Consider the following 22,237-nt stretch of genomic DNA (forward strand, 5'->3'; position numbering starts at 1 on the left):
GTGTTTCAATAGAGCCCCTGACAGTCCACAGAACTGGGGGTCCTTACTGAAAGCCCACTCTTACTGGCTGTGCGGACTTGGGTGAGAGGATATCCTCTCAAACCCTCAGTCTCCCTATCTATATAAGGGAGTAATAATGACACCTTGCTTGCAGTGAAATAACTTAAAAGACATTTTATTTTCCAGCTCTCATTTATGGAAGGCTTACTGCGAGTCAGGCACTGCGCCACCTACCTTACATCCCATATTTAATGCTCACAAGAATTCTAGGAGAGAGCCATTACTTTCATGCCCATTGTACTGGGGAGAAAACTGAGACAAAGGGGCATTAGATGGCTTGCACAGGATCACACACAACTAGTAAGCAGCAGTGCTAGGATTTGAACCCAGGAATTCTGTCTCCAGATGCAGCAGTTTTAACCTTGCTCTACAATGGATGGTCCAAATGAGTGAGGTCTTGTGTTCTTATGCTTATTTGCGAAGATGTCCTTAAGCACCGCTCCTTGGAGCTTTGTTTATCTTTTATGAGGAAGGAAAAGGAAGATTAAATAATACAAGAGCTGCCACCGGAGAGGGTTCAAGGAGGAGCCCAGTTAGCCCAGGAACACTGCCTGCAAAATGCCTCGTGCCACACCTGGTGAGTCCTGGGCTCAGCGGAAGAGGAACACTGAACAGGGTCCCTGCAGGGCAGGGGATGCTGAGAACCAAGGGGGACTCAGGTAGCTGTAGTCCCGGGACTTCAAAGTGGGTTCTTTGGGTACCTTGGAGGTCACCAAAGGAGAGAGGAAGGCTGAGCAGGCAGGAATGAGGTCTACTACTGGATCCAACTACAGAACTCTGGGTTTTAACTTTATATTTTGGGGTTCCTTGTACAGCTCCACCTGTGGTGAAGGTTCTACTGCTTAACAAAGCCTGAGAGTTCTCTACGCCACCTCCTTTATTTTATAGATGAAGCCAAGCAAAGTTAAGGAACTTATTCACTCATTCATTCGCTCACTCACTCACTTATCCATTTCATTCATTCAAATAGGAACCAAACCTCGAGTATATACTGGGCACTGTTCTGCGGTAGCAGGTGAGTGCCCAGAGCTGGTCAGGGTCCTGGACGTGTGTCCGTGTGGCATTACCAGGGAGGAGGAGGGATCTGAACTGGCCAGGATCCTAGCGGTATGTCTTCAGATGAGTAACTTAAAAATCTCAGTTTTCTCGTCTATAAAACTGAGGCACATATAGAACCTCCCTCGGTGAGTGGCTGTGAGGACTGAATGCGATGATACATGTGAATCGTTTTGCGAAGACTCAGTAGAAGTCAAAAGCTGCCGCCGCCTTTGCAGCTGAATGCAGGCTCCTGGCAAGACCAGGATCCCAGGCACGCGCACATGGACGCCCGCCCCTGCGTGGGATGACCTCCCTCCCCGAGGCTCTCCCAGCACGCACCTTTGGTCCAGCAGGGCCTCTGAGTAGGAGGGCGGGGAGCCCACGTCAGACGCGTTCTGCTCGGCTTGGCTGGCCACGTACTGGATGCCATTGTTGACGTTGTAGGTGACGTTGCAGCGGTGAGGGTGGTCCAGGACCACCAGGCGGGAGAGCAGCACGGGGTGCTGGAGCCGGTGTACTGGCAGCGTCATGAGGTTGTTGCGCTTCCGCTGGTGGTGCAGGACCAGAGCCAGCAGGGCCACGACCAGCACAAAGATGACGGAGCTGCCGATGATGGCATAGGTGATGCTGGGATAGTACACAAGCTGGTTCTCTGAGGTCACGAACACCTGCCCGCTGCCTGGTTCTGAGAAGCCCCAGAGGCGAGAGAAAAGGAGAGAGGTTACCAAGTCGGCGCACCCATCTGCCGCAAAGTCAGGCCCAGGACGGGAATGCAAACGTTCGCAGGAGCACGGTTCACGATAGCCGCAAAGTGGAAAGCACCCCAATGTCCATAGGTCGGTGAATGGATAAACAAAATGTGGGCTGCCCATACAACGGAATAGAATCTGGCCATAAAAAGTACTGGTGCATGCTACAACGTGGACGAGGCTCAAAAACGTGCTAAGCGGGCTTCCCTGGTGGCGCAGTGGTTGAGAGTCTGCCTGCCAATGCCAGGGACGCGGGTTCGAGCCCTGGTCTGGGAGGATCCCACATGCCGCAGAGCAGCTAGGTCCGTGAGCACAACTACTGAGCCCGCGTGTCTGGAGCCTGTGCTCCGCAACAAGAGAGGCCGCGATAGTGAGAGGCCCGCGCACCGCGATGAAGAATGGCCCCCGCTCGCTGCAACTAGAGAAAGTCCTCACACAGAAACGAAGACCCAGCACAGCCAAAAATAAATAAATAAATAAAATTCAAAGTACGTTTAAAAAAAACAAAACAAACAAAAAAACAACAACAAAAACCGTGCTAAGCAAGATAAGCCAGACAGGGCTTCCCTGGTGGTGCAGTGGTTGAGAGTCCGCCTGCCCATGCAGGGGACACTGGTTCGTGCCCCGGTCCGGGAAGATCCCACATGCCGCAGAGCGGCTGGGCCTGTGAGCCATGGCCGCTGAGCCTGCGTGTCCGGAGTCTGTGCTCCGCAACGGGAGAGGCCACGACAGTGAGAGGCTCGTGTACCGCAAAAAAAAAAAAAAAAAAAGATAAGCCAGACACAAGAGACCACATAGTGTACGATTCCATTTATATGTGTCCAGGAAAGGCAAATTTATAGAGACAAAAAGTCGATTAATGGTTGCCAGGGGCTGGGGGTGGGAATGGGGATTCACTGGTGATGGGCATCAGGGATCTTGCTCGGGTGATGGGAATGGAAATGTTCTAAAACTGGATGTGGTGATGGCTGTGCAAAGTGATACATTTACTAAAACTCATTGAGTTGTACAGTTAAAACGGGCAGATTTTATGTCATGTAAATTATACCTCAATAAAGTTGTTAAAAAAAAATCAGCCCGGGGAAATATAATATCCAGGGAACAGGAGTGATAGTTCCAGTGACAGAAATCAGTTTTTCTCTGGAAATTTATCATATCACATACATGAGGAACACTGGCCAGTGTGTCTGGGGTTCCTTATGTCGGCAAAGTATTTATTTAATGCCCGGCCTTTGCCAAGCTTTCAAGATGGAGAGCCAGCAGAGCACAGGCTGAAATCATGGACTCTGGAGCCAGACTAGGTTCAAACTCAAGCTATTCAGCTGACTGGCTGTGTGCCCTCTGGGAAGTGGTCAACCTCTCTGTGCTGTAATTTCCTCATCTGTGAAATGGGGGTGGTATTAGTCCCCACCTCACTGGGCTGCCCTGAGCATGAAATGAGTGAATAATTATCAAGCACTTAGAACAACAGCTGACACACTGCGGGTGTTCAAGACATACAAACATGTGTTTTATCACAGCTACTTGCCTCACAGCAACTCCGTGAAGTAGGTGCTGTAACTGCCTTCTTTTTAAGATGAAGAAAGGGAAGCTTGGAGAACTTGGGTCCCCTGACCAGGGTCACAGGGTTAGGAGGTAAGGAGCTGTGCCTGATTTGAGCCCTGTGGTCTGACTCACAGCCTTGCCTCTGACACTCTGCCCTGCAGCCCCCTACCAAGACCAGCTAGGCACCCGGCACGCATTTCCTCAGAGGCCCTAGGACGAAGGCCTGGTACACGCCCCAGCCCTGCAGGCTGCCAGTCCCCTCCTCTCCACGTGTACTAAGGAGCTACACTTCAAACACTCAGGGGAGAGGCTTCCCCGTCAGCAGGACACACCTGGCAATGGTGGCCAGGCCCAGGCTGGCCCAGGACACCAGAGTGGCCCCTCCTCGTAGAAAGTCGGCGACCCCTCTTCTTTGCGGAAGAGCCACAACTACCCACAGCTGCGGCCCAGCTGCAAAAATAATCTAAATGCAGCCTAAGTGAGCAAGTCTGCGACCACACCCTGGGCCCGTTCAACCTCTGAAGCCGTGAAGAGGTTTTAGTGGGTTCACAGTGGCCAGCGTGTAGACGTGAAGCGGCAGCACCGTCCGCTGGCTGCTCGGGTCCTGGGCCCCTCATCACTGGATCGCACATGCTCTGTTCATCATGGATCTCCAGTGAGCAGGATGGTGTCTGGCACAGAGTCGACACCCAATAAATGCATCCAACTCAACGAAAAAAAAATCTGTGTATTCACACACCCTGGTAAGGTAGGTGCTATTATTAGTTTATTATTCCTGTTTTTCAGATGAGCAAATTGACTCAGAGGTGAATTAAGGTGTCTAAGTGCACAAAAGAACTAAGCAGGGGAGTCAGAACGAGAACCCAGATATTTCTCCTTCAAAAGTCCACGTGCCGTGCAACACACCATCTCCCCTCCTTTCCCGACACAAACAGTTCCTGATTCCCCACATCATCCTAATCTGACACAAAGAAAGACCTTCCCCCTCAAGCTCCAGGCTGTGTTAATTTTCGTTCCAGTCACGCTCAGACATGGACTAAAGGCTAAGAAGATTCTCCAAGTTCCTGTCGGCCACCGTTTCAACGATGAACTGTATAGAAAGAAGCAAGCAAGATCCCAGAGGGGAGGCAGAAGCGTGCTGCAGACGGCTACGGGAGAAAGGACTGAGGGAGTGCTGTCTGCTCTCAGCTTAGAGAATTAAAAGCTGGGTGGGAGCCTCTGGGTGTATATATATATATATATATATATATATATATATATACACGTATGTGTGTGTGTGTGTGTGTGTGTGTGTGTGTGTGTGTGTGTGTATGTTTCAGATTTCAGGCCTAAAAGAGAAGAGCCTCTTTATTTCATCTCCAGCACAGAGCTGAAGGGTCGAATCCTGGGGCCGTCACTGCTAGCTGCTGCTCAAGCAAGTTATTTAACTTTGGGCCTCTCACTGTTGTGGCCTCTCCTGTTGCAGAGCACAGGCTCCGGACGCGCAGGCTCAGCGGCCATGGCTCACGGGCCCAGCCGCTCCGCGGCACGTGGGATCTTCCCGGACCGGGGCACGAACCCGTGTCCCCTGCATCAGCAGGCGGACTCTCAACCACTGCGCCACCAGGGAAGCCCTATCACGACAGTTTTTGAGCAGATGGGAACATCCTGAGGAGGAGGGCCTTCTTCTAATTCACACAGAGGTGGTATCTGGACTGACAGAAGGACTAAACCAACTGACACCTGTGACTTGGGGTTCCTTTGCTTCTAAAAGATTCCCTCCTCCAGATGCAAATTGCATTTCCTACAGGATACGATTATTCACCTCTCAGACTGGGCAAAGGCGAAGTCTGAGTTCACATTTTGCTGGCCAGGACTTGGGAAAACAGGTATAATTATTCACGCATGGCTGGTGGGAGGGTAAATTGGTACAACCCAGGGTGGTGATGGGGTTAACAATATAGATCAAAATAACAAACATACATTAACAATATATATCAAAATAGAAAAAGTACATATCCTTTGACCCAGCCATTCTACTCTTAGGAATCTAACAGATATATATACTCACACAAATGAGAAGTATTAATACAAGTATTCATGGAAGCATTGTTCGCAATAGCGTATATATCAGGAAAGATCTAAATGGCCGTCAACTGCAGCCTGGCTAAATAAATGATGGTGCACCCAGACGTACCACACCTATTTAAGAAACTAGGGCAGCTCTACATAGACTGATGTGAAACAGTCTGAAAGATATCGTGACAAGCTGAACAACAACAAAAAAAGTCCAGTAGAGAATGTTCTGAGTATTTCTAGAAGGACACACAGATCTGGTACGACTGGGAGAGAAGAGAGGCAAGAGGGAGACGTATTTTTCATTGTTTACTCTTTTCTACTTTGTATTATTTATACTGTTTTATCCAGTCAAAAAATAAGCATCTTGTCTCTTCCTCTGGCTTTGCCTAGGCTGATGTGAGTAGAGGTTTCATTACTGGTTTCCCTCCTTCTCTCCCTGTAGTGTGAGGGCTCCTGGGGGAGTTTCACTGCCACTCACTCACTCGGACCCCTCCCTGAGTCCAGAATTCCTGTTCAAGAAGGTTCACTGCCCTGTTCAAACCGACGCCTTACCATTCTCCTGAAAGCTCAACTGCCTCTTTAAAAAATTTATTAAAAAAATTTATTTTTAAAATTAACTTTTCTCCAGAGTAAATATTTTTAAAAGTTAGGTTTAGTGAGGTATAATCGATACACAATAAAACTTACCCTTTTAAAATGTACAATTAGATGAGTTGTAACCAAATGTAACAGTTGCAAGAAGTACCACCACAAGCAAGATATCAAACATTTCCATCCCTCCCGTCATTGACAGCCACTTGGGAATCACTGATCTCTTTTCTGTCCAGATAGGTTCATCTTTTCCAGAAAGTCAGGTAAGGGAATCATCTAGTAAGTAGCCTACTGTGTGTGGCTTCTTTCGCTTGGCATAACGCTTCTGAGGTGCACCAAGGTTTCTCTGAATGTTACTATTTCATTCCTTTAGACCGTTGAGCAGTATTCATTGCTTGGATGCAACACAATTTGTTCATCCGTCCACCAGTTAAGGGAGGGAAGTGGTTGTTTGCAGTTTCCGGAATGCCTATCTTTGTGCTGACATATATTTTCCTATTTTGGTGGGTATATACCTAGGGGCAGGCGTACGCTTAATTTATAAAAAAACTATCACACTGTTTTTCAAGGTGGCTATAGCACTTAGCCTTCTCCCAGTTGCTCTGCATCCTCCCAGCATGTAACATAGCTAGCCTTTTCAATTTCAGCCATGCTCACAGGTGCATAGTGGTATCTCACTGAGGTTTTAAGTTGCATTTCCCAATGACTAATGATGTCGAGTATCTGTTCATGTGCTGATGTGCCATCTGTATATCTTCTTTGATGAAACACCTATTTAAATCTCTTGCCCATTTTAGAATTGGGATGTCTGACTACTTATTATTGAGTAGTAAGAGTCCTTTAGATGTTCTGGGAGACAAGTTCTTTTCCAGATGTGTGTCTTGCAAATATCTTCTCCCAGACTGTGGCTTGGCTTTTCATCTACTTTACTGTGTCTTTTTGAAGATAAGTATTCAAATTTTTTTATGAAGTCCGCTGTATTAATTATTTCTCTCGTGTTCTGTGTTTTTTGTATTCTATCCAAGAAATCTTTGCCTAGGAGACGTTTTATAGCTTTAGCTCTTACATTTACAACTATGACCCACTGCTAGTTAATTTCTGTTTATGGTACAAGGTGAAGTTCAGTGTCCTTTCCCCCCATCCCTTTGGATATCCAATTGTTCCAGTACCATTTGTTGAAAAGCCTATCCTTTTTTATTGAATAACCTTGGCACCTTTGTTGAAAATCAATTGTGCATACAAGGCTGGGTCTACTTCTAAATGATCTATTCTGTTTGATTAAGCTACATGCCAATCCTTATGCCAGTAATTGTGCTGAGAACTACAGCTTTACGGCAAGTCTCAAAATCAGGTAGTGTGCGTCCTGCGTGCTCTCCTTCCTTCCAAATTGAATTTTTCTGATTACACAAATATATTAGAATTAAAATTTAAAGTAATATAGAAATGTTCATGACAGACAACCTCTCCCTCACCCCTTACACCTACTAGAAAAAAAATAGTTCACAGTTGGGTGTAGACTAGGGGTTGGCAAATCTTCTGTCAAGGGTCAGATAGTAAATATTTTATGATCTGTGTGCTATACAGTTTCAGCTACAACCACTCAACTCTGCCTCTGTAGTGCAAAAGCATGACAAATAGTACATCAATGAATGAGTGTATTTGTGTCCCAAACTTGATTAAAAAAGACAGCCAGCCAGACCAACCGCTGAGAAACTATCATTTCATAGATTTCTCCAAGCCATTGTTTATCTTCTCTTATTTTGAGAATTACGTTTGTATTACATGCATGTAGGTGACCATGCGTAAGATTTTAACAAGGAAAAATTTTTAGGAATGTATTCACTTCAGATCAATAATCCTTCAGGAAGAGATAATAGTTCTTAAAACTTCCAGCTAAGGCAGAGAAAACAATTATTACATTTTACAATTGATTTTATTGTAAGTGTTCTTTTTTTTTTTTTTTTTTTTCGGTATGTGGGCCTCTCACTGTTGTGGCCTCTCCCGCTGCGGGGCACAGGCTCCGGATGCATAGGCCCAGCGGCCATGGCTCACGGGCCCAGCCGCTCCGCGGCATGTGGGATCCTCCCGGACCGGGGCACGAACCCGCGTCCCCTGCATTGGCAGGCGGACTCCCAACCACTGCGCCACCAGGGAAGCCCTGTAAGTGTTCTTTTAATTCAGTTTCAGGAAGATCTTATTTCTTGACATTTTTTATGTGTAAAAATGCCTGAATATCTTCATTAAGCCTGAATAATCATGTAACTATACATAATTTTCATAGATCAAAAGTTATTTTAAAACATCATTTAGATATTGCTTCAAAAACTGTAGTGTCAAATAGAATGCAAGGTTAAAAAAACAAACAAACAAACAAAAAACAGGCAGCAGATCAGATTCAGCCCACTGGCCATAGTTTGCTGACCTGCTAAGTCCAGATCCCTCAAAACTCTTCTTTGTGTATGTACACACGTGCTTTCTTCATGCTGTACAGACATTTCTACAAATGGACATCTTCCTCACTCACGCACACCTTTGTGAAGAAGGAGCTGTGTAGTATCCCATTATATAGGCACATCACAATTTCACCAATTCCTTACTGATGTACATTTTGGTTGCTTTTTTTTTTTTTTTGGGGGGGCGCTCTGACAAACAATGCCACAACAACATTCAGGCAGACCAACCAGACCATGAGAGCCATGAGGGGAGGGCCAGGCTTGCTGGTCTACTTCTATACTCAGTGCCCAACACAGAGGTTGAGTAAATTAGTCTGTGGTCACTGGTGCAACGATTTCTTAGGATGGACTGCGTTTCCGTGGCCATCTAGTCTCCGGGGCTGTCTTGAACGCTCTCCTTTTCTCTGTCCACACTGAGCCACCAAGCGTGGTCAATTGCTGCTGTGCAGTGCTTCTCTAGACTCTACTTCTGGTCTCCATCAGGCCCAGGCCAGGAAGAGAAACCTCATTGTGGTCTTACTATCTTTAGTCTCTTTGTCCTCTAACCCTTCTGCAATACTCTCATCAGATTGAACACGACCCAGCTCTGTCGCTGTGTCATTCTTATAAAATTATTCAGATCCAGGACCCTGAATGGCTCACATCACCCGCCCCAGCCACGCATTCAGCCTCTGCAGCCTTCCCCACCTTGGCTTCCCAGTACCAACCCCTGGAGGATGTGGGGAGAGAAGTCCAGAGTTGGAATGTTGCATTGCTATTTGCTTTGTGACCTGTTGCCCACTCCTGATTTGAAAGAAATAATAATACAAATAATACTAACAACCACCATCCATGTTTGCTGTGAACTCAAAAACAGAGTAATAATCATCATGATATCATCATAATGGATATCATTGCAGCTCTCATCCTATCAGCAATATCTCATGTGTTTACACATATGACCTCTGATTTTGTAATCCTTAAACCATCTGCAGTGAGTTGAATGGTGTCCCCCCAAAAGATATGTCTACTGGGAGCCTCAGAATGTGACCTTATTTGGAATAAGGATCTCTGAAGATATAATTAAGGTAAAGATCTTGAGATGAATTAGGGTGGACTCTCAGAGTGTCCTTATGAGGGACAGAAAAGGAGAAGACCCAGAAACAGACAAGGGAAAAGGCCATATGGAGATGGAAGCAGAGATTGGAATCTTGCAGCCCCCAAGCCAAGGAACACCGAGAACTGCAGGGAGCCAGCAGAAGCGAGGAGAGAGATGTGGTTCTCCCTCAGAGCCTCCACAAAGAACCAACCCTGACAGTACCTGCACTTTGGACTTCTGGTCTCCAGAATTGTGAGAACATAAATTTCTGTTGTTTTAAGCCACTGAGGTAGTAGCAATTTGTTTTGGCGGCCCTGGGAACCAAAGACAGCATCCTGTGAAGTAGACCATTATTTTACAGAGGAGGAAATGGGGGAGCAGGTAGGTTAAGTCACTTGCCCAAGTCCTCCGTGCACCTGGGTTATGATCAATAGCTTTGTTAGAGCTAATTAGAGAGGGAACAGGGAGAAACCCAGCCAGTCTGGTTCCAGGATCCCTGCTCTTCACGTATGACTTTCTTTCATGTTCACCCCTATCTCCCACCATGAAGAGGAGTTCCTGGTGGGCAAAGGCTGGGCTCTCCCCTTCTTGGAGCCCTACTCAGGGCCAAATGCAGCCTTGTAAATACGGTAGGTATTCCACGCGTATTTTTAGATATCTGTAAACTGACTTTGAGACACAGTAATTCACAATCTCTCCATTTACAGAAAGAGTCAAACATTGAATAAGATGAGGGCAACCTTGAAGCTGAGGCATAAGAACTGGGCCCCCTACTGCTAATCTTCATCCTGTATGTATGACCTCACTTCAACCTTACGACAACCCTTTTTTTACAGATGGGGAAACTGAAGCGCAGAGAGGTTAAGTAACTTACTGAAGGTCACAAAGCAAACAAGTGGTACAACTAGTATCTGTACCCAGGAGTCTGATGCCAGAAGTCACCACCCTGTCCCAGGTAGTTCTATATGCCCTCCCTTCCCCTTTCCCGCTTGTCCTATCCAGTTGTCACCAACCTTATCTCTCTTGGATAAGCGATAAGTCATTGCTTATCTATTGAAGCAATGAGCAATGATAAGCAATGGAATCATTGCTCCAATAACTCCAATGACTCTGATCAATATATTCTGAAATGTCTTCTGTGAGATGTAAGAGGTATTTCATGACAAAGCGTACCTTGGTCAAAGAGGTATGAGAAAAAGTGGATTCGACAAATTAAACCACTTTCTTTGTAGCTGTTCAGAGTGCAGGCTCTGGAACCAAACTGTCTAGATTCAATCCTTGGCTTTGCCACTTACTGGCTGTGTGACCTAGGACAAGTTACTCTACCTCCTGTGCCTCAAAATCCTTATCCGTGAAACAGGATAATAGTAGAGTTCACCCCACAGGGTTGTTTTATGGAAAATACATGAAAAACAAGAGTTTAGAACTTTGGCACATAGTAAATACTCAACAAAGCCCAGATATTAATAGCTATCATTACGGGACTTTTCAGAGCCTTTACCAGGTAAATGTATACTGTGATGCCTCCTGAGATGATGTGGCTATTCCACCAGCCCTGGTGCTTTGCTGAGATGGACAGAACATACATCATATTCCAGAAGTTGTCTTTCCATAGGTCACTGGGGCATGCCTGACCTTTGGGTAAGCTGCTGGAGGAAGCTCTGCGGCTGTCGCTGCTAACTTAAGAGGCAGGAGGTGAGGGGCGACTGCCTAGCGCCCCTCCTGCTCTGTGCAGCACAGGCACTTGCCTCCCAGGCCACACCCAGTTATGGGCCAGCATCCCCATCACTGACTGAAGTCGGCCAAGCACCAGGAGCCTCGGACTGTGCAGCAGCTCCTGCATGTGAAATGAGGGATTCCCTCCATCGGGAGGGCTGTCCGACACCCTGCCTTCCTGACACCTGACAACACCCAGCAGGCAGGAGCTGATCCTGTTCAAATGCGCCAAGAGCCCAAGGCTGCCCTGGGTCTGTCCTCCGGATCCTCGAGTTCACTGTGGCCCCTGCATAATCAGCTCCTCGGTGCTACATCTGTCTGGTAAACCTTATTACCCGGGGAAACGCTGAGCGTGCACACTTGGAGCTTCTGAGTGCAGAAAAGTTTCTGAATAATTTAGGGGAAAGGGCTGGTAATAGAATCATTACTCCCCGAGGGGGAGTTTTATTGACCATGAACAAATTCATGGCTTCTGAGATTTCAGAAAATCTAACACAATGACCTGGTCCCCTGCACCCCAGGGAAGGGCTATTCGTTCTGCACACACCGAGGTCTTGTGTTCCGGTCCCAGCGCAGAGGGGGGACAGAAAGAGTTTAATGAAGGGACAGTGGGAAGCTGTTCCCAGCCTCAGGCCTGAGAGGGTGAGGATGTGGCTTCTGGAATCCGGTGGGACCCGATGGGAGCTGAGGCCTTTGGGGGAGGAATGTGCCCTTCGCCAATCTGTGGCCTGCAGGCAGGGAGCTGGGGGAACAGATATTCTGACCTTTTGTTTTCTACCCTCCAATCTCTTGCTGATGCTTCCTCCTGGCCAAACCCACCCAGAGCCAGAGGGTAAGGAGGTTCAGCCAGTGCAGCCCAGAGGGTCAGCGGTGCACGTGGGTGGGGGTGGGGGTGGGGGAGGGGGAGGGGAGGAGGAGTGTGGAGACTGGCTGGTGAGAAAATTCAGGGCGGGGCCCCCTGCTCCTCGGCTGCGACCTTTGCCCTCCTTCCCTGTCTCAGCCTGCAAACCCTACCAGACTCCCAGCCCTGACTCAAACGCCACTAGTCTCGTGAAGCCGTCCACTGTCCCCTCTGTTGGAATGAAATGGTTCCTTCCTGTGCTCTCCTCACAAGCTGTCCCCTCTGCTGGACCCCCGTGACATCTTGCTTTATACCACGTTTGACGACACGCAGGCGGCAGAGGGACGACCCGCTGCCCTCTGGCCCCGTGCTGGGCAGCGCCGCACCGCAGTGCTCACGCCCCACGCAGGGAAACACTTGCCTTCCATGCTGGCAGCCACGCCCACCTGACCCTGACCTGCTAATGGACCAAAGCAACCAAATGAGAAAGCCAAGGCTATCTATGCAGAGCTCACTGTAGCAAGGGAGTGAGCCACCGTCACCTGCATTTTGGCAGAGACTCCGAGGAAGGAGTGGGAGAGCATACAGTGGCCAAAAGGGAGGGATTCGGGTGTGCTCTGACCAGAGGCTACCGGCCCAGGGAAGCCGGCGGCGGGCGGGGCATCTGATGGGAACGGCTGGGCAGGGGGCGGGGAGCATATTTCGCTTCCTCTGGTTGGTCCTAAGCTGGAAATGGGGCCAAAAATTGGGGAAGCTGTCAGTTACTAATCAAGTCTTGGATGTTCGGGGTCCATTGTTACAGGGGTTATTGTTTGGCTTCCTGGGCTGGCTGTTGGAGGTTGGGGGTGAGAGTTCTGCTTTTACACACGGTCTGGTCACTGCCCATCTGTATATTCAGTTTCTCACTGACTATCCAACCCATGGCCCCAGGTCTGGCCCAAATCCCACTTGTGCTTGAGTCCCCCTGATGCCCAGGGCCAGTCTATTGCTCATTTTCATCATTTGTAAAGTAAGGGCGATAAACGTCCAGCATGTAGCATCTCTGTGGAGCTTAGAGCTGACGCAGGTGAAGTCCCTGCCTGGGAACAGCGAGTCTGCTAATGTCATCAGGTACCTGACTGTTCTTGGAGGGAAGCGAGGTGTAGGTATGAATGAGGACGGGTCCATCCAACGAACAACAGGTGGCGTGTGTGATGGTCAGGTGACATTTGGAAGTTTGATGGACAGGCTCAGAGTTCTGGTTCAGCCACAGACCCCATAGATGACGCTGACCAATTTCCTGCAACTTTTTTTTTTAAAGATTTATCTGAACCAGGTCTTTCTCTCTCTTTTTTTAAAATTTTTATTATATATTTTATTTTTGGCTGTGTTGGGTCTTTGTTGCTGCATGAGGATTTTCTCTAGTTGCGGTGAGCAGGGGCTACTCTTCGTTGCGGTGCGTGGGCTTCTTATCGTGGTAGCTTCGCTTGTAGCAGAGCCCAGGCTCTAGGCGCGCGGGCTTCAGCAGTTGTGGCACACGGGCTCAGTAGTTGTGGCTCGCGGCCTCTAGAGCACAGGCTCAGTAGTTGTGGCGCACGGGCTTAGTTGCTCCGCGGCATCTGGGATCTTCCCGCACCAGGGCTCGAACCCGTGTCCCCCGCACTGGCAGGCAGATTAGTAACCACTGCGCCACCAGGGAAGTCCCTCCTGACCTTTCTAAGCCTCATCTGTAATGTCAGGATTAAAAACCTGCCCCACCACAGAGTTGATAAGAACATTAAAAACCACTGTTTTAAATCCAAGCCAAGTGAACCAATTGTGAGCTGGATGCTCTGACTTCCTCTTGTCTGTGCAAAGACTCTGATCTCTGCACGCCTGAGCTGACTGGCGGGAAAGAGGAAATGATGCCCAGAGGGAGCAGGCAGAATAGCCAGGATTTTAGGGTCATGGAGGCTGAGGCCTTCCAAGGTTTGTGCTGAGAGTTAAGGAGGGATATCTGGCTGGGGGCATGTTCATTTATCACTCAGATCCCAGACAGATGGTTGGACCTTGAGCTTATGGCTGGGGATGCCAGAACCAAAACAGCAGAGACCTGACCCTGGGGATGCTCATGTGGGACAGGCCCTGGGGCCCCACTTCTCTCCAGGTTCCCCCAGGATCACCTCTACCAGCCTGCAGCCACGTCCTCTCAAGCAGGGAAGCGTCCAGGAACTGTCTTGGCCATCGTAAGCCAAGGGCATCCCTATATCCACCTGGACTTTTCCTTGTTTTTTAAAAAACATCCCACGGGGCTGTTGTGCCTTTGTGGATCTCCATTCCAAGCACATCTCCTGTCCCAATTTAGATGTGGATTGAAAAAGTTTAATTTAAAGGGCAGACTGGCAAATGACTGAATCAAAAGAGAACCACAAAAACCCCACTGAACCATTGCCATGGCAACGCAAGTTTCTAAAATTAACCGAAAGGAGGGTGATGGGAAAATCCTTGCTGCCAGCCTGCCCAGAGTCAGACGGCCCACAGCAGGAGGCATCCTGGCCTGGAGCCAGAGGAAAATTAGAGAGGGGATCCATCTGCCAGGAGGGAACTAGGGCTCTAAGACCATTGAGAGCCAAGAGATGAGCACATTAAGATTACATTCAAAACGGGAGAGAGGGAAAAAAAGAGAAAGTTCTAAGACTGGAGATAGAATGAGTGGATATCTCCCTGGGAATTCTAGTGGTTCTTATTCCAAGAGACCCCAGGGGCTCTTGTCCTCCCCACCTCTCACATTTGCCCGCCCTTGGGCAAAGGGGACAGGAAGTGTCCCTAAAAAGTCCTGCATTTTCAATAAACGCTATTGAGCCAGCCAACTGTTACCAGTAGCCCCTAATTTACAAGCTGCTCACCGCGAGGAGGGCAGCTTGGTAGGGAGGAGAGCCCCCCGTGATCCAGAGCTCTCAGAAGCCTGCCGAGAGCTGCTGTACATGCTCAGAGCTCGTTCTCTGGCTCTGATGAGGAAGAGCACCAATGACAGCCAGCGAGTGAGGTGGTGATGAATGGCCTCTGCTAAGACACTGGCCCAGGGCAGTATCACACAATTAGCTGGACGGGAAGGAACTTAATTGGCTATTTAAGGTGGAAAAGGGCTTTTTTTTAAAAAAAATAGAAATTCAGATTGCTGCCAAAACTCAGTGATAGGGCTTCCCTGGTGGCGCAGTGGTTGAGAGTCCCCCTGCCAATGCAGGGGACGCGGGTTCGTGCCCCGGTCCGGGAAGATCCCACATGCCACAGAGCGGCTGGGCCCGTGAGCCATGGCCGCTGAACCTGCGCGTCGGAGCCTGTGCTCCCGCAACGGGAGAGGCCACAACAGTGAGAGGCCCGCGTACTGCAAAAAAAAACAAAAACAAACAAACAAAAAAAACTCAGTGATAAGGGTAATTGGGAGCTAGGGCCTCTGTGGCATTTTTAGAACTCTGCTCAATTGTGTAATGGCTTCACAAACATCAACAGAACAGTGCATGCAGTGAGGGGGGGTACTGTAGTTCTATGCTACGTCTTCTACTGCAGACCACAAAAAGCAAAAGCCAATGGGAGCTGGCAGGGGAGAGGCGTGCGACATTGGGATCAATGTTGTAATCATTCTAACCATCAAAGGGGCTCCTCTCTCTTGTGTACAGAGTGGCTTCAGCCAACTCAGGCTCCTGCATATGACATCCTGGCGGCTCCTGCAGGCAACGTGCTTGAAATGGATAAACGTGCCTCCTGGAATTTGCTGAATAAGGAGGGCTGTACAGAATTACTGTTTCTACGGTGTACTGTATCTATGTACCTGGCGTGGTTGGTGGAAGTTGCAAAATTAAATGCTTAGCAGACATACTTTGAACTCGATGGTCAGTTGGTTTCTGGAGAGTTACAATACAATGGTTAATGGAGCCTGTAGTGTCAGCGGCCAGAGCGGAATACTGCTAACTCAAGTGGGGTGCTTCGATCAGTTTGTGAGAGCCGTAGAAGCATAAACAGATAGCACTGCAGGGAAAAGCTAACCCTAAAAACTGGGGAGAGGAAAATTCTATCTGAGGCATGCCACAGTTGCAGCAAATAAAATCTCATTAGCACGGGGCTGAGAAAACAAATACCATCAAATATCAATTACGACCCCACAATGGCATCCCGAGCCACCCTAGAGCCGGAAGTCCCAGCATCAGCTCTGTCTTCGCCTTTTCTTTTCCATTCACGTCCAACCCTTTTCCATTCATGGCCAACTCACATCCAAAGGCAGGTTTTGCTAATTCGGCTTCCAAACTGTGGAATGGATTAGCACAAGAAGTTCCTAGCTGGCCTCCCAATTTCCACCCTTGCTCCTCGCCAATCGATTTTCTGCACAGCATCTAGAAAGTTCTTTTTAGGAAGTAAACAAGATGGCTGCTCATTGTACTCAAAATCCAACCTCCTAACAACGGCCCGGAGAGGCCTCTCTAATCTGGCCCTCAGCTCTTCCACAACCTGATCTTGAGCCATTTACCATCTGGTACCCCAGGCTTTAGCTCAGAGGTCAGTGAAGTCTGGCCCACTGCCTGTTTTTATAAATAAAGTTTTACTGGAACACAGCTTTTTTCATTTATGGACTGTCCGTTTCTGCTTTTGTGCCGCAAGGCTGACTTGCATACTTGCATAGTTCTGACAGGCAACTCTAGGGCCCACAAAGCCTAAAATATTGACTGGCCACGCAAGTCTAATTTTAAATCCTTGAGCAGATGAACACTGTAATAAGCAACGAGCTAAGAGGGATACCGGCTGCTGTTATCCAGAGTACAGTCCCTGTGGGAAGTTACTCTAATACCCCAAATGTGGCAATCATGACAAGCTGCCTGTAACCACTACAGAAAGTAAATGGTGGAACCAAGAAATCAAGGAAGAAGTCAAGCACAGCCCTTCCCAGCCCGGCCTTCACCAGCTCTGACTTTTTGTTGTCTATGGAAGTAAGTGACTAAAATGTTCCTACAGGACGCGGCAAATTTGGCCTCAATCTTGGATATGAAAAACCTTGAATGGTTAAAAATCTGTCTGTTCTCTGCCACCACCACCTCCTTGGCTGGTTAGGTAATATTGCCTGACTCTACAATCCTGTCTTCTGAGAGGTGCTCGGATGGTACGTATCTATGCTTCCTGAGATGAAGGTTGGCTGGACGTTTTAATGTTCTCCAAGACGAGGTGCTGGAAGCTCCATTCCAACACCTGAGGGCCTCCTGGGAAGTGGGTCTCTGAACCTGGCTCTTCCATAATAGATGAATAACTTACAGGGTCTGGGGCAGTGGAGGATTCCATGACCTGCCAGATTCTTTAAAGAGGAAATAATCATCACGTATCCCCAGGGCCATCTTACAATCCGTGTATCCCTGTCAAATGCTCTCCAGACACCAAAGACAGGTTAGAGAGCTCAGGCAAGCATTTTTAAATATTAATGGGGATGTGTTAAAACAAGCAAGGGGAGAAATCAAAGCTTCTGTCACTGACAGAGGGCCCAAGCCGGCCTCCTTAGGAGAAATAAGAGGACCCAGAAGGACAGATGTGACACAAAGATGAATCCTATGATGTGCCGACAGTGGAGGACACCCGCTTATTCATTAACCATTTACTGAACGTCTGCTGGGGGCCAGCCGGGGTGCCAGGGGATTCTGGGCACAGCTATGGACTGGGAATTATTGGGCAATGGACAAGGACCCCTGGGAACCTCAGGGCTACCACGGCTGCTTAGGTTTTTAACATTTATGTTTTGAATAGGCAATCTATGCATGGTTCCAAACTCAACAGGTAAAAAAGGGTTTGTAGAGAAAAGTTAGTCTGTTTCCCCATCTGTCTCCTAGACACCACATTCCCCTCCCCAGACGCAACCACTGGTACCAGTGAGTGTGTGTGTGTGCAGCACATACGTGTAGGCTTCCAGAAATATTCCAGACATATATTAGCAAATATCTATTATCTTGGACACTATGGTAATTAAAATTTTTTCACTTAATGAACTACATAATTTTTTTTAAAAAACCAAGTAACATTTTGCCCATTTAGTAACTACCTATACAGCACTGACTATGTGCTTTTTTAAACTTTATATTTTTAAAAATTTATTTTTGACTGCATTGGGTCTTCGTTGCTGCGCGCGGACTTTCTCTAGTTGCAGCGAGCGGGGTCGGTCTACTCTTCATTGCGGTGCGCGGGCTTCTCATCGTGGTGGCTTCTCTTGTTGCCGAGTACGGCCTCTAGGCGCGTGGGCTTCAGTAGTTGTGGCTCGCTGGCTCAATAGTTGTGGCTCGTGGGCTCTAGAGCGCAGGCTAAGTAGTTGTGGCACACGGGCTTAGTTGCTCCGCGGCATGCGGGATCTTCCCGGACCAAGGCTCGAACCCATGTCCCCTGCACTGGCAGGTGGATTCTTAACTACTGCACCACCAGGGAAGCCCTAAAATTTTTTTTATTTTGAGATCAGTTTAGATTTATAGGAGAGTTACTAAAATAGTAGAGCGCCCACATACCCCACAGGCAGCTTTCCCTAATGTTAACACCTTAACTAACCATGGAATGACTGTCACAACTAAGAATTAACCTCGGAACAATTATATTAACTAAATGATAGGATTTATTCAGATTTTGCCAGATTTCCTCACTAATGTTCTTTTTCTGTCCTAGCATCCAATCCAGAGTCCCATGCTGCATTGGACTCTGTGAACCTGTGACAGTTTCTCAGTCTTTCCTTATCTTTCATGACCTTGACACTTTTGAAGAGGCCTAGTAGTTATATACATTAAGAAGAATATCACAGAGATAATGGGCCCTTCTCTGTGTGTCTGGTCAGGGGATGCCTGCTGTGTATTTATTGATCTGCCAAGATTCTATGCTGTAAAGTTACTTTTTCCTTTTGTAGTTAATTAATATCTTGGAGGAGATCCTTTGAAACTATGCAAATACCCTGTTTCTGCTTAAACTTTCACCCCCTAATTTTAGCATTCATCCTGGATTTTGCCTGCAGCAATTATTACTGTGTTGTCCTAATGGTGATTTTCTCCTTCTCTCCTTCCTTCTACATTCATTAACTGGAATTTTTCTGTAAGGAAGCTTTGCCCCTTCCTCCTACTTATTTATTTAGTTGGTTATTTATTTACATCAGATGGACTCATGAATATTTATTTCATTCCCTGAGCTAGACTCCAGTCCTATTATTATTTAATTTGTTGTTCTAGTCGTTTCAACTTTGGCCACAGGGAGCTCTTTGGGTTGGCTCCTGGAACCTTTCAAAATACCGCTATGATTCTGTTTGTTTGTTTGTTTGACTACTTGTTTACTTTCTGGTAGGGGATGTTTCAGGCTCATCTTGCATTTCCCAGCCCCAGGCCTGGAATCAGCTCTGACTTTTTGTAATGAATAGCTGCTCTTTGTAATGTGCTATTTGTAGAGATATGCCATCATTTGTTTAACCAAAACTCATTTGGTGAGCATTTGGATCTATTTCCAATCGTTTCATATTATAATCTTTTACAGTGAAGAATCCTTATAGATGGGTCATTTCACACTTCTGTAATTGTTAAAATAAAACCTAAAATCTTTACGAAGACTTACGCGGCCCTCCCTGAGCAGCCCCCCACATTCTCTCTGACCTTGGGTCCTGTTGTTCCTTCCCCGTCACCCGGGGTGGTGGGCCCCTTTAAGATGGGCCCTCTGATTCTCCCTTCCTAGGGTTCTTGCTTCTGTGTGATCCCTTTCCTGTGAATTGGGGTTAGACTTATCTTCTTACTTCTAATGAATAGAATATGGCAGAAATGATGAGCTGTCACTTCCAATATTAGATTGTAAAAAGACTGTGGCTTTGTTCTGTCTTAGATGCTCTCTCTCTCTCTCTCACTCCCTCACTCACCTGCTCTGAGGGCCATGATGGGAGCTGCCCTATGGAGAAGACCACATGGGACAGAACTGAGGGAGGCCTCCAGCCAACAGCCCACCAGTGGGGAGCTGAGGCCCTCATTCCAGCAGCCCACAGGGAACTGAACCCTGCTGACAACTACATGAGTCTGAGCTTCCCCTGGACGAGCCTTCGGATGAGACCACAGTCCAGCCAACAGCATAACTACAACCTCAGGAGACACCCTGAGCCAGAGGTACTTGTGTACAAAGGGCAAAATCAAATCATGCTTTAGAAGAGCTTAGAGTGGAAAGCAGTCTTTCTAGTTACAAGGCTCTACAGGTAGATGTTTTTAGCAGTCCTTCCTTCCTAGAACTGCAGCTCTCTTGGCCTGCTATGTCCTTTCCAACATGACCTCCTGTCCACGTCCTGGCTGGCCTTCCAAGCCAGCCAGGCCACTGATGCCACTTTCTCCCTGACTTCTCCCCTCCCTGAGGCTCTCCAACTAGAAATAACTTTTCTCTGCCTCAGCCTCCCCCTGCAATTCACCTGGTCCATGTCATGACACTCCTCCTTCCCTCCCTTGTTGCAGACTTACTGATATAGCTACTTTCCCATACAGACAACCCTAAATTTCTTGAGGGCTAGATTCCTGTCTCAGTCATGTTTATAACCTAACCCTCTCTCTTGTAAGCACTAAATTCAGCTTTGCACACATATAGTAGGTTCTCTATAATATCTGTGGAGCCAGTAAATAATAATTAGCCTTAATTTAGGGGTTTGGGCTCTACTGGCAGTCACAGCACTTACCATAGACAGTATTAGCTATTATGAGCATTATTATCACCCCTCAATATTTCATGAATGAACGTTCCCTTCTCTAACAAGGATCGAATTTTCTGGATGCCCCATGATCTTCCTCTCCAATCTCAGAATCTCCAAGTTTAGAGGAAATAAAAAATAACTCCAGACCGAAAGTTAAGGGCCTCTAGCTTAATTCTGCTGTTTTTATATATCAAATGCTCCTTCTGGGATGTTTCCACCTAGAGCAACAAGGGGATACTGGTGTTAATGCCAACCTTGAACCTTTACCGAAGACTCAGGGAGCAGAAATCTCCAGGCAAGAGCATCGACAAAATTCACGTCAATTAATATTTTACTCCTAGGGCTTCCCTGGTGGCGAAGTGGTTGAGAATCCGCCTGCCAATGCAGGGCTTGAACACGGGTTCGAGCCCTGGTCCGGGAAGATACCACATGCCCTGGAGCCACTAAGCCCGTGCGCCACAGCTACTGAGCCTGCTCTCTAGAGCCCGCAAGCCACAACTACTGAGTCCGCATGTCACAACTACTGAAGCCAGCACGTGCTAGGTTCCGTGCTCCGCAACAAGAGAAGCCACCGCAATGAGAAGCCCGCGTACCGCAATGAAGAGTAGCCCCCGCTCACTGCAACTACAAAAAGCCCATGCACAGCAATGAAGACCCAATGTAGCCAAAAATAAATAAATAAATAAATAATCCTCCTCATTTCTGAGGGTTTGCTGGCCACCCTATCATACCCAGCGAAGCTCTTCTTGCAACAGCATCTATGTCCAACTGTACTAATTGAGCACACAAATGAGGGAGATAAAGGAAGACTTGGCTGATTGTACTTCTTATTGGTTTCAGAGGAGGAAGCCTCATAATCAGTCATGATTACAAACTCCTCTTGTGGTCTCAACAGTCCAGACTTAAGCTGACGCTATTCTGAAGCATCTTGTCTGATGGCAGATAAACAAGTTCTTAACCCTTTTTTGCTCTCTGAAGACTCTGAGGGAATACGAGAAGATGTTGCAGACCTTCCTGCGTCCTTTGGTTAGAAGACCCTTCAACCCTGAGTCTTAGCTAAAGATACTGTCATTTGTGGCATTTCCATCATCACGGGCTCTCTTTGTGGTTAAAAGATGCTGTATAAACAGCCTTTCAATGTGGACACGATTGGGGGTCAAAACAGTGATAGGGCTGGCCCTGTGAAGCCTCGAACTGCCCTACTCCTTGAAAGCCACATTTCAAGAGGCAGAGAGGAGGAAACAGAGGCGCTGAAGGAAAAGGGCACTGGGGTTTCATACTCTATGTAGAGACGAGCTCTGAGCTTCCCTTGGCTTTTCACACTGACGACAGTCACCTGTGGGTGAGCCCAGCTGATGGCAGGAATCTTAGCACTCTCCATGCTCCTGGGGACCAAGAGGGACCAGAGTTTTGTGACCTTATTCTAAATTCACAGGA

The 22,237-nt window shown here is 47.6% G+C and overlaps 1 protein-coding gene across 2 annotated transcripts in view; it reads right to left on the bottom strand.

The window, feature by feature from the left end:
• The window catches only part of LDLRAD3 (low density lipoprotein receptor class A domain containing 3), a 256,617-nt gene that overhangs the window by 3,281 nt on the left and 231,099 nt on the right, over positions 1-22,237 (bottom strand). For both annotated transcript variants that reach the window (XM_060157730.1, XM_060157729.1), the window contains one exon: positions 1,438-1,783. In XM_060157730.1, the coding sequence (XP_060013713.1) occupies positions 1,438-1,783 (346 nt within the window). The remainder of the gene's footprint in view (positions 1-1,437; positions 1,784-22,237) is intronic.

Source organism: Lagenorhynchus albirostris, chromosome 9, assembly GCF_949774975.1.
Source record: "Lagenorhynchus albirostris chromosome 9, mLagAlb1.1, whole genome shotgun sequence".
Lineage (NCBI taxonomy): Eukaryota > Metazoa > Chordata > Mammalia > Artiodactyla > Delphinidae > Lagenorhynchus > Lagenorhynchus albirostris.